Source organism: Megalops cyprinoides, chromosome 2, assembly GCF_013368585.1.
Source record: "Megalops cyprinoides isolate fMegCyp1 chromosome 2, fMegCyp1.pri, whole genome shotgun sequence".
NCBI classification, from domain to species: domain Eukaryota; kingdom Metazoa; phylum Chordata; class Actinopteri; order Elopiformes; family Megalopidae; genus Megalops; species Megalops cyprinoides.
Genome location: NC_050584.1, coordinates 1,886,238 through 1,906,700, shown reverse-complemented (window position 1 = coordinate 1,906,700; position 20,463 = coordinate 1,886,238). Strand labels below are relative to the sequence as shown.

The 20,463-nt window shown below is 39.2% G+C and overlaps 1 protein-coding gene across 1 annotated transcript in view; it reads right to left on the bottom strand.

The window, feature by feature from the left end:
• Positions 1 to 20,083, bottom strand: part of LOC118773697 (obscurin-like) — a 37,302-nt gene extending 17,219 nt beyond the window's left edge. Inside the window, exons 1-5 of the mRNA XM_036522741.1 lie at positions 20,047 to 20,083; positions 8,233 to 8,394; positions 7,707 to 7,811; positions 2,469 to 2,735; positions 1,654 to 1,923 (exon numbers count right to left, since the gene is read on the bottom strand). Of these exons, the coding sequence (XP_036378634.1) occupies positions 1,654 to 1,923; positions 2,469 to 2,735; positions 7,707 to 7,811; positions 8,233 to 8,394; positions 20,047 to 20,083 (841 nt within the window). The remainder of the gene's footprint in view (positions 1 to 1,653; positions 1,924 to 2,468; positions 2,736 to 7,706; positions 7,812 to 8,232; positions 8,395 to 20,046) is intronic.
• Between the last annotated feature and the right edge of the window lie 380 nt (positions 20,084 to 20,463).

Below are 20,463 nucleotides of genomic sequence, written 5' to 3'. Positions count from 1 at the left end.
AACTTGCTTTCTCCATACAAAGACCACTTCTCATTTGTCACTCCTCACATAAGATGAAATAAATCCTAGTACACAATTAAAACATCTGGTGCTCATTGAATTGTCTCAGAGCTTAGAAAAACACATCTGCACAAGTCATTATCTTGCGCGACCCCCTGACTAACCGACCATAGAACTATATCTGGCCTCAAACTAGTGGTATTTCTAGTGGAACTACACACTTTCATTACAAGTCTACCTGGCCTCCCAGTTACTGGCTCCCCTTAGCTGGCCTAGCTCCTGCCTGTCTGAAAACTTTGCTCCTCTACTTTTCTCTCCCTCACAGATAAAATGAATAACCAGACTCTCAGTCCTATTACATACAGAATTCTTCTCCTCCTCTAAATAGCTGGTTATGCCCCTAAGTATACCGTCTTTATGAGTGACTAACCTTACATAAAATATGCCTCTAATGTTGCTATCTCTTTACACAAAGGATATGCTGGGTCCCCATCTACCCACTGTTTGAGGTTCAGCAGTGATGGTATCACATCATAAGTATCCCTAATAAGGAACCTTATATGATTTGCCTTCATACACCACAGGTCCCTCCAATTAAGCCTCATCGTTTCTACACTCTCCCAGTTCATCCACTGTCCTTGCATTAGCTGAGCTACTGCTGTAGAACGCTTCCTCCTGACAACACATTTGCTCCACAACCAATTTCCTCCTCTTTGGCTGTGTTATGACACACACACACACACACTTGTTTGTCTCCAAGATGCACTGTTATTGGTTTTATAAATGAAAACATCTTTCTTTCACCTTGCACAATTACATTTTTGCACATATGAGCTTATAAAACAGCGCTGAAATTATTGTAAATGCCAAGCTGCAATGTGTAATATGCAATTTAGTGCAATATGTTTATAGTTGCAGCATCATTGTGTATATACTGGTACATAGGTGATCTACTGTATTTGAATCCTATAGTTGATGTTGCTCTCAAAAACATTCTTGGGAAAAGGGAAGTCACAGGATTTAGAAATGGGTATCCTAAAACAGTATGGTTTGAATAGCTATAAAAATAAAATAAAGCAAATCACCTGTAACTATAGCATCAAAGTCACCTTATCTATCAGGGCGCCCGGCCCCTAGCTGTTGTGTTTTTGTTTTTCCCTGTCCATGTGCTTTTGTTTTCCTTGTGTTCTAGCCCTGCCCCGCTCTCCGCCCTGTCTCCGCCCACCTGATTGTCTCAACCCGCCTGCCTGCACACCTGCTTCCCATCACCTAATCAGCCCAGCCCTATATCTACCCTGCTTGTCTCTGTGTTGTTTGCCAGATCGTTTCAGTGTTTCTGCCTGTCTCGGTTCCCGCCTGTTTCCCTGGATTTTGCTGGTTTTGCCTCACCTGTTCCTTGACATTGTCTTTGCCTGCCCTTCTGTCCTGATTGCCTGATCTGCCTGCCTTCACGGTTTGACCCTGCCTGTTGCTGTTTTGATCCTTGTTTTGCCCTTGGACTGCCTACCTGGTATTTTGACCCTACCTGTTTTGGACTGCCTGCTTGTTTGACGATTCGGTTAATAAACGCCTGGAATTGGAGCACTCGTGGTCCGCGTCTGAGTCCGTGCCTGAGTCCTGACATTATCATCTAGATTGATAGTTGCTTCTTACCTAAAACCATGAGCTGTGCAATTGATTTGCTCTTTCCAGCCATGAACTGCAGGGGGCCAGACATGGTGGTCTTGGTCTTCTTGAAGATGAGACGGTAAACGGTTTTCTCCCTCTCCATCACCACATCAGCACTGGCTTTCAGCAGCTCCCCACTCAGCGTCCACTTGGGTAGCTTTGCTGGCTGAATGTTGATCTCTGCCTCAAAGCATGCTGGGTTAGGCTCCATCACCTCTACATCTTTCAGCTCCTGCACAATGTTGATGGCTTGTTCTACAAAAGTACAAAAAGACTCAGCTACGTGATGGATTGCAACTGATGCCAGATATGAGTCAGCATTCTTTATTGCAACTTTTAGTGAGACCCTTCATGATTGTCATGTTAAAATGTAACTTTAACAATGAGCAAATTTTGAATTAAGACTGTAGGAATACTTCCAGCATTTTATATGGTGCACAGAGTAAAGAAACTGACTGGGAACCTAATATGCCTATAGGCTATCAAAACAGTGACTTGAATTTTTGACTGCATCTGTATCTAAGTAGTATGAAAATCACTCATTATTTTAGGGATCTAGTAAGTCAGCTCAGGCATTGGATAGCATGTAAATGCTTTCATCTTGAGAAATATGCACTTTATCTTGTGATGAAGGAGATTTTATTACCAATAGTGGGACCCTTGCATTTCATGACAGTGATAGCAAATAGCACTAGTCTTTAAATATCTAGAACTGGGATAGACAAAACAAAATATAGGTTAGATATTATGTAAGGTTGCAGTCTGCAGTGCTGTAACAGTTTATCTCAACTGAAGTTTACCTTCCACAAGCAGCTGACAGCATGTCTTTTCATCAATGGCATCACAAATGTATGTGTCCTCATCGGAGTGCCCCACTTCATTGATGGCCAGCTGCCTGCAGACGCCCTCGCTGATAATTTCATACTTCTTGCTTGACTTGATCTCCTTGTTGTTCTTGTACCACTTAACTCTGGCGTTAGCCCGAGAAACCTGGCACTCCAGGAGGCCCCGGTGCTTGTACATGGCAACTTTGACCCTGAGTGGCTTCACTATCTGTACTGGAAGCTCTGCAGTGACAGGTATATGGCATAATTAGACCCAGAGACCTACAGCAGTAAGCTCTTTGCGAGGGGGGAAATAGAGCAGAGAGACATATTACAGTGAGGTTCAAAATTCCATCATGATACATTCTTAAGATTTACAGACGTTTTTTGTTTTTTTTACAGACTTCCTGATTTCGTCTTTTATTGCATGTTTCTCTCACTGAATGGTTTTATATCATAAAATAAAGTTTAATATTAGACCAGGTAAACCTGAAAAAAACACAAAACATAGTTTTTAAAACATTATTTCATTCATTAATAGAAAAAGTCACCAATTACCCATATTGCCCCTGTAAAAAAGTAATTGCCTGCTTAGTTTTGAAACAAAGAAATCAAAATTTTAGTTGATAATTAGATTCAGGTGACTGAACACAGCCAGGCTTGATTGCAACTAGCCCTGCAACCGGTTGCACCAGCAGAGCGTAAGGTCGATTGTAAGTTCGTGTGTAAAGTCCATCTTAACCTTACATTCGGAGTAGCTAGTTTCAAACTAGCACCGCACTGAATTTTGGTTGCACCACGATCACTTAAGATGCAACTTAACTAGCAGTGCGTAAAGCAATCCTTAAACAAAATATTATTGCATTTAATGACGTTTCTATCATTTCAAGCCAATCAACAGCACCATACAATGTAAACAGGAAATACGGCATTTTTGACATTTGCTGTGCACAGTAGCCTGCATGTGTCATTGTGCTGATTCAATTGTTCCAGCTTTCCGAGTCAGAGGGAAAAAGGCCTACGTCTGTCAAGTTTGTAATAATTATCACAGACAATTTTTCTTCTTTTAATCTTTCATACAAGCCTGTTGATAGCTGCCCAGCCGCCCTACATGAATGCACCCCATTAGGTGTGTGTCTTACAAGGACAGCGGTGTATTTTACAATAAAGTAAAGTACTTAACATATTCATTTCTTGTGTGCATTTATTTTGTACCGATGTGCATTTGCACATTCACTATGGTTTGTGGAGTGCGCTTTCTCTCGAGGTGCTGAAGGTTGTCTAGCAACAAGTTTTAACTGAACTAACAGAATAACTTTCACTGAACAACTAACAAAAGAGCCAACCAGAGTTGCAAACCACATTAAAACTACACAAGAATGAAGAAACAATAAGAGGTAAATTAACATTATAACAATAGTGACAGAAAAGTCATCAAGGTTCACCTTTAGCTGACTTATTACCATAATCTTTAGTGTAACATTGTTCAAGTTGGCGATAACAAAAATGTGTTATGCTAGCCTGACAATTCTGCATTAGCGTTAGCCCTGTTACGTAGCGTATGCTTCACTTTCAATCAATGTATAACGGACCATGGTGTCATTATATCTTTCAGGCTTGGCCATGTTTGGTGAATGTAGACCAAGAAAAAAGAATTTCACTCATGACGAAATTGTCATTTTACTAGCCAAATACAAGGAGCATAAGTACCTGTTGGAGTCCAAAAATAATAACTTTGCCACCAACAAAAGAAAACAGCAAACATGGGAGGATGTCACAGAGGCTAAGGGCATAGAGCAACGACAGGTGAAAGATGTAAGAAAGAAGTGGAGTGACTTAAATATGCAGGCTTTGGAGGATTTTCCAAAGAGTGTCCCAACTAGGGGTGTCCCAAAAGCAGATGCAGGGCCTTACTCTTCACTGGTCCTAGATATTCTGGGGGAAGATTCTCCCTCTCTTATTGGTGTTGCAGGAGGTGGAATTGAGAGTGGCATGGCAGTGGAGGAACCAACATCCATACCAACTCCATCTCCAGAGGTTTATTCCCCTTATTCTCCTTCACCTACAATGTCCCAGTTTGCTCCACCTGCAGTCATACTGACTGTCTCTGCTCCAGCCACACAGAGCCCTTCACCATCACCTGACCAGGCTGCAGCTTTAACATCAACCAAAGAGGTCCCAACTGATAATCCACCACCACCATCCACCTACCTACCTCCACTGACTCACTCCTACTCGTTTTGATCCCAGGTTTGACAACGTAAATGGCAAGCTCTTGGCTAGCAAGCTACCATACGCATATCGGTAACATTTTAACGATTCTGCTATAGACTGATATAGTAATAACAACGAGCTACATGACAGTAACAGTTTCACTACCCAGACAACATACGCTAATAATACAATGTACCAGTGGTTATGGTGATATCTACCCACCTGAAAGAATGAATGAACAAATATGTGTCGGCTGATTTTTTTTTACTTCAGTTTATGTCAACTGCCAACTGAAGAACACAGCGCGTTCCCACAGCTTAAATACCCACAGGTGGTGTCGTGTGTTCTACACTCAAATAGAGCAGTTAAAATACAGTACAGGAAAAAAATGAAATGGGGCGGTGTCTATAGACGTTCAAGATTACCTGTATACCTGCAGGACCACACACGTATGGCTTATGTTTATTAAACACATTAAATATTACATGACATGAAATATCCTGTATCTCACATAGGCCTATCAGGAAATAATGTAATGTAAGTTTTTTCAGGGCACCAACCAGCAAAACGTTGCCAAGTAGAAGTCACTTTCTTCGTTATGGAGAAAGCAGCGTTCTGGAAGTTGTCACAGAATTTTTGCCATGAAGTACAGTGTTTATCCAAAGCATGACCGCACGAACGTAGCAGAAACTAACGTGACCATTTAGGAGCAATTCGGACAAGGTTGGGGTGCTGGGTGACCTCATCGCCCAAAAATATAATGTTTATATCTACAAATCCATAGCAGCACAAACGAAAATTTTTACAGCACAAACCGGCACAAACGAACGAGAGCATTTTGGAGCAATTCGGAGAAGTTTGGGGTGCTGGGTGACGTCACAGCACATACAATATAATTTGTTATATCTAAAAAACCATAGCAGCACAAACGAAAATTTTTACGGCACAAACGTAGCACAAACGAACAGTAATACCATATCGAACTTTTTAAATACTTGGGGTGCCAACTTCACGCAGGTTGGCATGGGCCTATATCTACAGTATTTGAACTTCCTAACCATGTTATCTATCAGTCAGTAGATGGCGCTGGTGCACTACTGTAGATCAATGGTAGCTGCAAGCAGGTAAGTCATAATCCAACAGTGGTTTGAGCAAGACATCTGTCTTGACTTAGTACAGCCGTAACTATCTTGTCAGAAAATTTTAGAAATGGTTTAGGTATGTGCCAATGTCATTGAGAAAAACTATACCAATGGGAAGCGAAATCACCTTTATGAAGACACGCCCACTGCTTTTTTAGAACTCCTGTACATCTTTCCACCACATTTCTTGTTTTGATGTGCGCTGCGTTGTAGCTGCCTTCGTTGTTGTTGGCCGGGTTGAGGAATGGTGTCATTAGCCATGGTCTGAGGGGATAGCCCGAGCCTCCCAACAGTTTCCCAGGATAGATTCCTGCCTCAAACTCGCCCCAAAGCCTAGACTGCCTCAATATATAGCTGCTGTGTTTAGACCCAGGCCACTTTATAACGCAGTTTGTAATTGTTAGGTCGGCATCGCACACAACCTGGGCATTGATGGAATGGTAGCCTTTCCTATTGACGAAGTCATTTTCATGATCCGTGGGAGCTTTGATCCTTTTTTTGAGTGCCATCCACGCATCCAAGCACGTCAGGGAAGCCGGCAATTTGGAAGAACTTTTGACGCGTTAAGTTTTGGTGCTCGGGCTGGAAACATACATAGGTGTTGATGTGTTTGCATAATGACAGCGTCACAGACCGATTTTCCCTACACATGGTAGACTTGTGCAGTTGTGCAGAGTCACCAACAAGATTATGAAATTAACCCGTGGCAAAATATCTAAGAGCTAGTCAAACTTGTAAAGAAGGGCCCAGTTCCTGTCCATGTCGTGTTTTAAATCAACGGAAAGGAGGTCCGTTATTCGCTGCATTTCTGTGCGCCGAAATCTGAAACGTGAATATAAATCAATGTCATCGTACAGGTCCAGCGGATTTAACCTGTCACGAAGAACTCATTGCTTACGCAAACTGCGTCCTCCTTCATTTTCTTCATTTTGCAGCAGGTTTTCCACTTGCTCAAAGCGAAAAGCTGTATCAACGTTTTTATTGCGGCTAACGTTACACCTACTTAGTGTTAGGTTTAAGTTTTAAGATATAACTTAAGTCTACGTTGAACGTATGTGATTTGTTGCAACAGTATAACTTTTAGTTGTTCGTAAACTCGAAGGTAGTGCCAACTAGGTAAAGATCGAACTTACGCTCTGCTGGTGCAACCGGCTGCTGGACGACTTGCTATCATGAATTAACATGAATTCTGCTTTGTACCACACAGTTCTTAAGGAAAATGTTTGAACATTTGTGTAAGAACTGAAGCTAAAGCATAACTGGGACATGCCGCAATGATCCACAACACAGAAACAAGTCCATATCGGAATAGCTAAAAAGAAGCAAAATTACAGTTTTGGAGTGGCCTAGTCAAAGTCCTGACTTGAATCCAATAGAGATGATGCGGCAGGACCCATAAAGAGCAGTTCATGCTCGAAGACCTACCAGTCAGTTCTGAAAAGCAGTTCTGTAAAGAAGAGTGGGCCAGGATTCCTCCACAGAATTGTGCAAGGCTCATATCAAAAAATTATAGGAAGTGTTTAGTTGCAGTTATTGCCGCTAAGGGTGGTCTAACCAGATATTAGGTTTAAGGGGATATTTACTTTTTCACAGGGGTGATATGGGTGTATGTTAACTATTTTCACTGAAGGAACAAAATAAACATTGAAATACTGCATTACTGTCTACTCAGTTCCCTGTGTGCAATATTACATTTTGTTTGAAAATCTGAAACCATTCAGTGCTCCAAAGAGGCAATAGATAGTACATTGTAATTGTTAAGAAAACAGGGCTAAATAGGTTGATATTCACGTTGTACAATTTAAAATGGAAGAATATTCTTCATTTCTGATTTTCCATTTTCACCAGCGTTGGTTACCTTTCACCCTCAGTTGGGCGCATGAAGAGACATCCTCTGCAGTGAATTTAATCTCAGCAGTGTCCTCTGGCTTCACAGACTTCAACAACAGCATGTGGGTTCTACCTAGTAACACCACAGGACAGATTTGATGGAGTGGTACAGGTGTCTACCGGTGTAATTCTGACCCAGTATTTCTGCAGCAATACAATATTGTATTGTGTGTCCTGTATTATCTTGAGTAAAAGTTATAATTACCTTGAGTTGTTTCACATAAAAACTGAATGCTTTATCATGGTCTTAAAATGTGCATGTGTATTAAATGTGTATTAAATCTTTTGCAAAAATCAGTATACACTCAAGTGCCAGCAGTGAGATCTTAAAAGTCAAAATACCTGGTTTCCTAACACAAATAGAAAACCTGTGCATATATTGCAGGCTGATCTTTTTTCAAGTGGATGTATAATTACAGTTAAATTTTACATAATAATGGAAGTTTACATTTAAGTTTATTACTTAAACTCTCCTCTTGGCAAATAAAACTCACCCTCTTGTTTTATCTTGACATTGTCTCCAGTTTTAATCTTGGCATTGTTCTTGTACCATTGCCCTTCCACTTCATCATGGGTGATCTCACACACAAAGCTTGCATTCTCTCTCTCTGCCACCTCCACGTCCTGCAGATTCTTCACAATCTTGATGTCCTGGGCTGTAAAGAGAATACCTGGGTGTCAGACCTATTATGCTTTGCTATGAAGCTCAGTTACTTCACTTATGAAAAATGCTCTTCTAGATGCTTTAAACAATCAGTGCCCTCTACATCTATTTAAACCCTTGTTAAATTTGAACAAAAATATTGTGCAACACTTTGGGCTCCAAAGAATGGTGTTTTTCAAAATGCACAATGATCAAAATTATTCATATATTTTAGTCCCAACAAATAAAATCCTGGGAGAATAATTTTGTTTCAACATGCTGTGAACAGACAGACAAAGGGAAACAAAAATGCTGTGAACAGCTGATACCGAAAGGAAGAGGTAAATGTGATTTTAAACACCTACCACTCTTCATCCTGCCTCCCTCACGTCCTGACAGACTTTCAATGAAACTCAAACCCTAGATCAAACCCTCAACTTTGTAGCACCTCTTAGGAGGAAGAAAGGCAGAAAAAAATGGCTCCCTGGTATATAGACTACATGCATGCCCTTAAAAGCATGTCTGAAGAAAGGAACATAAAGAGCAGTCAACAAATCTAGAGGTATTCTAGAGACACAAAGAAACTAGTCATGCATTTATTACATCTCATTCACGCTACTGTCATGCCCTTCTATTGGGATGATTGAATACTTTTTAAAAATTCTTTTAATTTTTTTTTTAATTAAAAAAACTCAGTAAAAATACTGTCAAAAGAATCTCAATAAAAAATACCATATTAGTCTAGTTCTAGTACTGCTTCACTTGTATCCAATTTATTTCTACCTACTGATCCTAACTTACAAGAGTGTAAATGGATTTGCACCCAGTTGCCTGAAATATCTAATAAACCCCTAAAATCTAATAATCCAAGCTTCAAGGGACAAGTTGCCTAGACCGCTGTGCACTGTAAAACCCATAAGAACTCTGCCCTGCCTACTGCTGGATGGAGGGTCCCCCTCACGGCTTGCCTGAGCCCACCATACTATTCCCCGCCTACAGACTCACACTGCCCATAGTCTCAAACTGATGCAATGAACATATTATTTGAATACATTATTTAAAGAATAATGTGAAAATAATGAACACATTACTACCTCTCCACTGTTTTCCAGGAGTTGCTCAACTGCCTTTTCCTGGGGTAGGGGAATAATTTTCAAATTTTCCTCCAGTTTTCCTTGGGTTTTCCCTCTGGCAAATGCACTATGTTCTATGTTCAGTGAAAAGGTCTTATAACAAATAACAGTTAATTTATTTTGATTTGATTTGTTCACTGTCATCAGTATAGACATTTTGGTGCCTATCACATTTGAGCGCTTGTTTGTGAGCTCATTTTATACTGCTGATCAAAATACACTGTGGTCAATATACACTTGAAAAGAGATGGGAGAACATGTCCCTTTTGTGTTTTTAACTGCCTAGAGGTCTACAGCTTAACTTTTATTCTTATTCCATCTGTTTTTTTGGATGTAATTCCTACAACTTTTTAAGTACACTTATGAAATTTGGTCAATTGCATGCACTTTTTGTGACAATACATAAAACATTTTTGGACCTGTTTAAAATTTTACATTAACAATTTCCTATTGATCAACATGGATAGAACATTCAGAATCTTAACATTCTATCAAATGTAGCTGAAGTTGTGATATGGCTGCTACAGCTGCCACAGACACAAATCATCTCTGGAGCAAAGCTTTTTATTTCAAATTTTTCAAAAGTTTCATTTTTTTAGGATTTCAAAGCTTTATGGCTTTAGAGCAGGTAATAACACAATTATATGGACCCTGTCCTAGAGTGCTTTGTCTGACTGCTGAGACGCTAGCCTGCATGTGTATTGTGAATGTGTATCAGAGGCACTTCTGTACCTGACCAACCAGGACCTCACATCTGGTCATCTGGATTCCTTTTGCCTTGAAAGCCCATTCATATTTATAAATTACTCTTTATCATAATTCAGAATCCAAACGGTTAGAAAAATCTTTTTCATGATTCCTGTATTCAGTATTTTATAAGTATTTCTCTAGCTATAGGTAATTCAAAGGATGAACAAATAGGTTAGTTATATTAATTATTACTACTGTATATTCAGGTTTTTAGCTCAGCTTTAATGTTGCAAAACATTCATCCAGTAAGATAGATAACTTCATATGCTTTTGCATCAAACTTCTAGATAATTCACTGAAGTAATTCATTGTCATTAAAATCTTGTTAATTCTGTGTTTTCAATTTGGTTTGCTGATTTTTTAAGCAAAAAAGTCTATGTCAAAGTTTAGATAGCTTATACTATTCATAGTGAGGATGCTGGCAAATAAGATTCCAATAAAGGCTGTTGAACCCATTCATAGTGGAGGAAAATGTACCAGATGTTACTGGCATGGCCAAGTACTGCTTCACTAAGACTTATTATTTGTCATTAGACACCTGTGCCAATAGAGCATGTGGACATGCTAATTTTTTAAAAACAAAAACGGCTAAATTTGATTGCATTGCACTGACAACATTGCATTGCATTCTGTTTAGAAATGCTGTTTTTCTGGTGTTTGTGTCCTTTCTTTTTCACAAGGATTCTTCATGTCCTAAGTACACTTGATTCCCTCTGTCAGATTAGTAACTGTTACTTTAATATAGTAATGGTATACATAAATTTTTTAACTGAAAATTTGTTCAGAGATACTGTATGTCTCCAGTTTAATTGTTAGCGCTCAGCTGTTGCCAATAGTTGACACAAATTTTTAAGATATTTTAAGATTAGTAGGTTATTGTTCCCACTGCAAGTGTTTAATAAATTGATCCCAAATTTGTTTGCAAAGTTGATTTTTAATCAACTGAAGCAAGGGGTATGTACAATGTGTAATGATTCATTGGTTTACATGATGGTTTTGCTGATAATAAATTATTTTAGGCCAATATTGCCCCATGACCACACATTGTATGCTACAATGTTTTTTTTTATTTCCCCTGTGTGAATATTTGAATATTAGAAAAAATCACAAGGATATCCAGGTAGTTAAATTAGTTCAGATTCCCATCCCTAGTTTTCACCTTGATTTCCTGTCATAGTATCTCTCCCGGAACCCCTCCGCCCCCATGCCCCCCCCCCCCCAAGTTGCCGAATAACCCAAATATATAGTTTAGTTGTGAGGAACATAGCTAAGGTATCTTACACTCAAAATTCCCATTCAGAACCTTAAGGGATACAATTTTACAATTTTTTCAGATACATAGGTGCAGATATAATAACATACCTGAATCATTTTGATTATTGTGTTCTTTGAAGGAAACACCATTCTTCGGAAGACATATTGCTGAGTCATCAGTGTTAAAAATATCCTTTTCAGTGCATATGAGGAAAAATGGTTATGTTTGTTTAATCATGTTTTTGTTGATGGCCCTTTTTCATGTTGCCATAAGTGAATGCAACTGAGCACAAGCAAGTTGCAAAATTAGTGCTAAAAAGAAATCATGGTGTTCAAAAAATACCACACTTGTGTGAAATGCATAATTTTTTTATCCAAATATGCTTCTGCTTCTTCTAGTGGAAGGAGATGGAATGTCTTGTACAAATGAAGGTACTGACTTGTGAAAATTGGTATCTTAATGCTTGCATAGTGCTTTCTGAATGACATATAAGTGAATAATCGTGTATTTTTGGTAAAATAGACTGCAGGTTTACACCCAACAAGATTATTATCAGAAATGAAATATATCTTGTAGATTGTCTAAGTTTTATTTGTGTAATTTCTCAAAGAACAGTTGCTCACAAACTATAAACAATGTATTTACTGATATTATAGATGTGAATTTGTACAGAAAAGTGTATTTCATCAGTTGTGAAATGAGTGTTGGGTGTTCTTCTAGATCAGGTTACTTTCACTCTCAATAACCAATTAGTGTAAAGTCCTTTCTCTCCCAGAACAATCTTCTTGACCCTTTTCAGTCTGGCTTCAGGGCTGGTCATTCCACAGAGATTGCCCTATTCTCTACACTCTAATTCTATCTACCCTGGCTACGTTGGGGATCACTGACACTGCTCTCCTTTGGGTTGAATCCTACCTCTCTAGATGTTCTTTCAAGGTGTCCTGGAATGGTGTGTTGTCCAGACCCCACAGCCTGTCTATGGATGTCCCTCAAGGCTCTGTACTCAGCCCCTTCCTCTTCTCTCTTTACATGCAATCTCTCAGCACTGTCATTTGCTCCCATGGTTTTTAGAATCATTTCTATGCTAACGACACACAACTTTTCCTGTCATTTCTGCCATCTGACTCACAGGGCTCTGCATACATCTCAGCTTTCCTGAAAGACATTTCACAGTGGGCCACCACCTAAAGCTGAAACTGACCAAGTCCTCCCTGTTTCAAGACCTCTCCTGCAGCCTAGGCTTACAAGCCTTACCACCAACAACACTGTCAAAAGCCTTTGTGTAATGCTTGATAGCTAACTGTCCTTCTCCTCTCAGGTGGCAGTGGTGAATCGTGTGCAGATTGTTCTTGTACAACATCTGAAGGACCACCCCTATCACACTACATATTCAACTAGTTCAGGCCCTGGTCCTCTCACTCCTGGACAACTGTAGCTCCCTCTTGGCTTGCCTTCATGCCTGTGCACCCCTACACCTAATCCAGAATGTAGCTGCACAACTTGTCTACAATCTGCCTAAATGTAAGTTATTTAAGTTATGTCAAGTTACTCCGCTCCTCACCTCCCTTCATTGGCTTCCTGTTATCACTTGCATCTAGTTCAAAACCTTGGTGCTGGCATACAGGACAGTGAATGGGACAGCCCCCCATACTTATAACCGCTCTTCAAACCCTATGTTCCCTCAAGATCACTGCTCTCTGCATCTACGGGGCAACTGAGTGTCCCAACCTGACGGGGTTGCTCTTCTCAGACACGATCCCTGTCTGCACAGGTCCCTCAGTGGTGAAATAAACTCCCCATGGAGGTTAGGACAGTGGAATCACTGACTATCTTCTGAAGACCCACCTCTTCAGACTGCATCTCGGTTCCACTTCAATCCCCACCCCCTAACACCTGATACATTTAGTATATGAAGCTTATTTTACGTGTAGTATTGTAATGTATTTTGGATTCTGTGTTCTAGGTACTCTTCTGCCATAGTATACTTGAAGTGTACTTCTGTCAGATTGCACAAGTTAAGTTGTGGCAGGGCTCGAATAGAGTTATGCTCGCAGTGTTGTGCATGAGCGGATTAAAAGAGCGCGTTCATTGAACATGCTCATTTTTTTGGTGAATGGTCAACTCGAACGTACCCGTTTGCAACCAAAGAACGTGAACTTGAGCTCGTTCAGGTTTGCGCGAGATTCAGAATCGTTAGGTGTGTTAAAGTTACTGCTTGATGAATAAACAATTGATGAATGGACAGTGTTATTCCATACTTTAGACGTTTTTATTAGTGCAATTCATCAGATAGACAGCTCAACAGCTCGCAACCAACTGCCCATATACTGTGTAACAATAAGAACATAAGAACATATTATGACGAGAACAGGCCATTCGGCCTAACTAAGCTCGCCATTTCTTAATTAAAGAGTATCCTAAACTGCATCAAGTCTAGATTTGAACACAGCAAGGGTCTCTGCCTCAACTACATGACCTGGCAACCTATTCCATGTATTGATAACTCTTTGTGTAAAATAATATTTCCTTATATCAGTGCGGAACTTACTCTTAACTAGTTTCCATTTATGTCCTCTTGTTTTACAGACTGAACTCACCCTAAAAAATCTATTATGGTTAACCTTATTGAGTCCTTTTATAAATTTAAAAACCTCAATGAAATCACCCCTAAGCCTCCTCTCGCTTAGTCTAAATAGGTTAAGTAACTTGAGTCTTTCCTCATAGCTTTTATATTTCATGCCAGGATTTGGTTGCCCTTCTTTGAACATTTTCAAGTTATAGTGCGGTGCCCAGAACTGCAAACAGTATTCCAAGTGAGGTCTGACTAAGGCATTGTATAATTTCAATATAACCTCTTTAGATTTATACTCAATACTTTTGGCTATATATCCCAGCATCCTGTTGGCCTTTTTTACCGCTACAGCACACTGCCTAGATCCTGTTAAGCTTGGGTCAACTATTACTCCCAAGTCTTTTTCAAATTGACCACATTCTAGTTTTTTTCCACCCATGAAGTAGTCTTGTCTAAGGTTCTTATTTCCCACATGCAAGACTTTACATTTACCTAAATTGAATGTCATCTGCCAGGTATCTGCCCACTTTTGGATGCTGTTTAGGTCTTCCTGTATTACCTTAGTTGATTCTATACTGTCGGCTAGACCCCCAAGTTTTGTATCGTCTGCAAATTTTACTATTTTACTACTAACTTCTGCATCAAGATCATTTATGTATATAAGAAATAGCAAAGGCCCCAACACCGATCCCAATCTCAATCCCAATCACTGCGCATGGAGATGTACACATAAAATAGTCCCTGGAGCAGCTCATTTAAAAATGGATGAACTGGGACTGTGAACTTGTTCAAAATTCAAAACTGTGAACTATGAACATGAACTCGTTCATTTTAATCTGTATGAACTGAACTTTGAGCTAGCTCTTGTGTGAACTTGCACAACACTGTATGCTCATATTCACCGGCTTCGGAGTTTTCTTAGCCTGGTCTGACACTGTTGCTCCTTTAAATTGAATGGATACACTTCTATTGTGCTTCAAGTCACTCTGGATAAGAGCATCTGCTAAATGCATGTAAAGTAATGCTTATATGTTGTCTGTGGAAAATTTTAAAAGCAGTACAGCTTACATTATACGGGCTTGTATACTTGAACATGGATTGGTTTTAAAAGGCTGGTTGCTGGTACATTATCAGACTGGTAAGGATAGTGACTGTACCATGAACAGTTTAGCTGAGGTCTTGTCATCACACATATACTGGCCTGTATCTTCGCAGGTGCACTTGTCGATTTGCAGGTATCTCTTACAGCCCTGGGAGTGGATACCAAGTCTCTTTCCAGGTTTTAGCTCAGCAATACCCTAAAGGCAAGACATAACTCAGTTTTCATCTGGCATGTGTTCAGCATAGATACATTTTATTCATGGCATTCTTTGTCCTTCACAAGAGAAGCACTTAAAATTTAATGGTATACAATCAGTCTTGTGAACACTGAAAAATATGTCAAGGCAGGCAATCCATGATATTTTTTATTCTGGGACTGGATGTAAATTCTTTTGGGTGTGTAAAAAAAGATCTTCCTTATTTAGGAGCTTTCAATGTTTAATAGAATATAAAGCTGCTAGGAACAATTTAATTAGCAATTAGCAATTTAATACTGTTTAGTACTGATGTGTGGTTCAAACATTACACAAACACAAAATTCAAGAATGATTGCCTAAATCATTGTCTAACAATGAATGAGATAAGCATATTGGCATATTTATTGTGAAGGCCACAGATAAACTGGCTTGTAGCAGCTATGGTTTTTCATGTAGCATCTTTTCCTTCTCAGTTTAGCCAATTAACTGGTCACGAGGAAGTGGCATACAGCCTTTGACAGCTATTTCAAAATGGCTGCCAAATGATGTGACATAATTTCAAATGTAGAACATCATTTGGATGTGGCTTTGACATTGTGCACCAGCAATATGATAACTATTGATGCAACAATGAAAGAGGCTGGCTCACTTGCATACAAATTAACAAATGCTACAAATTCATTGGCTTGTAGCAACCATGTTTTTTACTGCAGCAAATTATACAGAAGCGCAAGGACTGTACATACTGCGTTTTGTTCCAATTGACCCAATGGTTCACAAGTTGACTTTTAAGCATAAGTGAACTCATTTTGCCACCTTTACAAACTGATTGCCATGTGGCTCCAGTGTTACTTTTGTGCAAACTAGGTTCATGAGGAGATTACATTTTTGCTGAGAAGATAATTATCCAAATGAAAGCCAATATGGGAGACTTAATAGGTTCCTCAGGCAAGTTTTTCCCTGTGAAAAAGGAAAACTTGTGCCAGGTTTTGTCACTTTTGTCAAATGGGCAAAGGGACTGCACTTCTGAAAATGGAAAATTCAAGCCAAGATGAGCGCCAGATCATGGTGAAATTAAATTTGTTGTACCTTTTATATGTTTCAGTAGGTTGTTTTAGTGATAGCAGGCACGTTGTTTGAAAAAATCTGAATTGAGCAAAAAGGAATAGAGGTTATGCACTGACGTCACTTTCCCCCCAGAATACGCCCCCTCAGTTGGACTGAGTGGCAAAACATCCTGCAACATAGCTGCCTTTAATATGTTCCATAACTGTGATCAATGATCACCAGATTCCTCTCGGACATCTCTTGTCAGAAATACTTCCTCCTATTAAAAAATCAAAACCGAAATCCTAGGAGTATGGTCGTTATCTCACGTTAAGCGGTTTCCTCTCCATTGACGCCCATTATAAGGAAAAAGTTTAACGTAGCTTAATGTCCAAAAACAGCAATCAATGATCACCAAATTTGTCTGACATCTCACATGTCATAAACACTGTCTCTTATCAAAAAAGCAAAACTCTACATTGACGTCCATTATAAGGAAAACTTTTCGTAGCTTAATTTTCCAAACACCGATCAACTAACAAAAAAGCAAGAGGATAGCTCTTAATATAATGTTGGCCTAAATACCATATTCCTTGGGTTTTAGTTTTGCTTTTTTTGTGACAAGAGATGTCTGAGAGAAATCTGGTGATCATTGATCGCAGTTTTGGAACATTAAGCCACGTTAAGCGTTTTAGAATGTCCCAGGTTTTGTATGCCTTCAGGCTTTGCTTTGTGTATTTCTCCAGTGTCGAAATCAGGTACATATGAATGCCAGGAAACCCGATTCCCGGCAACATGTCAATGTCCATGGACCACTGGTTCTTTGGTAAGTTGTAAGGATCACTGTCGAGTCCAACTGCCTTTAATTTAAGCAGATTCATTTGTTTTACTCCCACGTTTGCAGTTTCCCCTACTAAAGGTAGCCATGTTGCAACATGTTTTGCCACTCAGTCCGACTGAGGGGGTGTATTCCGGCGGGAAAGTAACATCAGTGCATAACCTCTATAAGGGGAGGCCATCAAGATGTTTATCAAGTGTGGTGCAAATCAGCCCAGTGGTTTTTGAGAAGGTGTCATTTTGGCTAATATGCTAGTGAGCCTCGTTTGCATAAAATGCAATATGGCAGACTCAGCTAATACTATATATCACTGGATTCCTTGTATCGGAACTGAATTGGTTTTATGACCCTAATACATTCTATTTGTAAGTTATACTCCCTCAAATTTTCCATTTTAAAACCAATATGGTGGCTGTACCATGTGACCACTTACCTATGTGACCAGTTGCCAAAACATATTCTGTGCTCAGGCTTGCGACTATATGCAACTACATTTCTGGAAACATTTCTCTGTAGCAAACTTAAAAAACACCATCCTAAGGATCATATAGACATCAAGTTTGTGGAATTCTGTTCAGAATTTTGAATGTGTTATAAGATGTGAAAAAATGGGGGAAAATGGTGAGATTTGATTGGCTGCCACAGGAACATGTCCCATGGGCAACAGTTCGCTTTGAAATGTGGCTCCTTATTAGAATATGGCTATGTGTATGTGCACAACAAATTTGAGATCAAACGACTAATCAAATGGTGAGATGTGGTCATTTGCATAATGCATGATAATATTTTACAACGTGGTCCAAATTTATTCATCCATGTTTTTGGCGCTAAAACTCTGAAATGAACAAACTTGACTTGTAAGAGGCCATAGGTGATGTGTATTAGGTTTCAAGCAGTACAGCAGTTTTGCTATTTGTGATAATATGCTAATAACCCTAATTTGCATACAATGTTATGATGAAACCAACACAGTGGTATACCTTGAACCACTTGACGTTTGCATTCACTCTGGAGATCTCGCATTCAAATGTGATCTTGCCCTTTTCTGCAACTTCAGTGTCCGCCAAAGGTTTGGTGATTTTCACAGTAGGTTCTATAAATGCAACACACAATATGTAATACACAAAATGTTGTGTGCAAAATGCCACTCTTTTACTGACCTCTAACTCAAGAACTGGAACCCAATTCTAGCATCTTAGATGTACACATGTTTTGTTTGTCAGATCACCAAAATATATACAGATCTTTCCATTTAATTTGCATGCCATGCCACTAACACTGTTGCAATTCCACAGCATCATTGTAACATACTGTGTCCTCATGTCAATGCTCCCTTTCTCCACCTAGAGTAAAGAGCTATGCTTTGCCGAAAGCTCATTTTTGGGTGGTTATTTATAGTGGTGGGAAAAACTGCACAAATTCCTTATATATCCTTACACACAAAGGCACACGTGCATATATAGACATTCTTTACTGAATTTTCAGTGTTAGGGGTGAAAACATAATAGATGGTTGTGACTTATTGTTGTCTCTGCAAAAATATTTACACCTTGACAACAGTCCTGTTAATAGGCACACAGGCACAGGAGAGTTGCCCACTGTCCAGTTTCACTAATGTACATGTACCTCTTATAAAGGTGTTCAGATATTGGTAGCATTTTATTAATTGCTACTGATATCTGGGGTTGATCCAAACAAGAAGAAATTGTTAAAAATCCCACACCATAATTTCATACAGGAGTGTTTTCAGCAATTTATGGTCAGGAAAAAACTGCACAATAGGTTCATTTATAGGATATTTAAAATCAAGAGACAAATGAAAAAAATTCCTCACAATTACAGGTACAGATGACTGTGTTTTATGTAATTGTGGTCTTTCAACCCAACTACAGCTATAGCCGACATTTCTGACATCAATAACCAATATGACTACTATAGCTAGCAACGTCTCATTTTGTGCCATGTAGCTACGAGTACAATTTCATTAGAGCTGTTTGATCCAGTAATGTTAACCTAAATGTGGTCAAGCTAATGATAATATAATGGTCATACAAAAAATATATTTGACCATACAGTATATGAGTGTTCTATAGTCTGTCTAGAAATTGTTGCTATAGATACCAGATACAGTGAGTCTGCCAGAGGTGTGCACCCCATCAGCCTCAAATGAGATCATTCCTGTATCATCCAATGTGAGATGAAACAGGGTAAGGATGTGTTTATTGCCCAGAGAAGATATGTGACAATGAGGCCCAGCTTTCAGCTTGATCCCATCTTTGGTCCATACACCCTTTACATTTTCAAGGCTCAGCTGCACGTTGAATGTCACACTCTCCCCTTCGTATATTTTCACTGCCTCAAGCCCCTTTACCAGCTGTATCTTTTTCACTGTAAAGGTGGAAACAACATAGGCTTAGGTGTGGCTAGTAACAGTGTACCTCCCTACAATGGTACCCATTCAGCAAAATGTCTATTAAACATTATAAAAATGTATCTCCAATGACTTCCCACTATTTTGTAAATGATGCTTGAGCGATTTCAACAGAGAAATCTTACATCAGTTGTTAATGGCTATAGACACACCCAAACAAACATGCTGAGCACCAAAAAATTACATTAGTGTTTTATATATTCACTTACATATTCACTATTCACTGTACATTTCACTATTTTTTCATGAAATGCTTAAAGGTGGACAACAATTTCACTGGAACTGTCCACTTGACAAGGGCAACTCTGGATCTGACCACAGCAAGCAGGTATCAGACTTACGTTCCACTGTGAGCTTTGCCTGAGTCTTGTCATCCATGGTTTCACAGGTGTAATAACCCTGGTCAGCACAGGCTACTCTCTCCAGCCTCACTTCTTCTTCTTCCTGTACAATACAGTTCTCAAGAATCTTTTTGATGGTCACAGCCATCTCTGCCTGGGAATATAACCAAATTGATTACATTACACCAAAATCAAAAATGTTTTGTTTGTGTGTAGCTCATCACTACAACAAGACTGGCATAAAACAATTGCTAAAATAGCTACATTTTGGCAGTATGTGTGTTTTGCATGTTATATACAGTATGTCCTTATGATTTCCACGTAAGTTGGTACCTTTTTAAAACTATAAAAAAATCAAACCACAGTCAACCCATCCATTTTAAATAATTGTGTGTACACCATCAGTGGTTATAACTT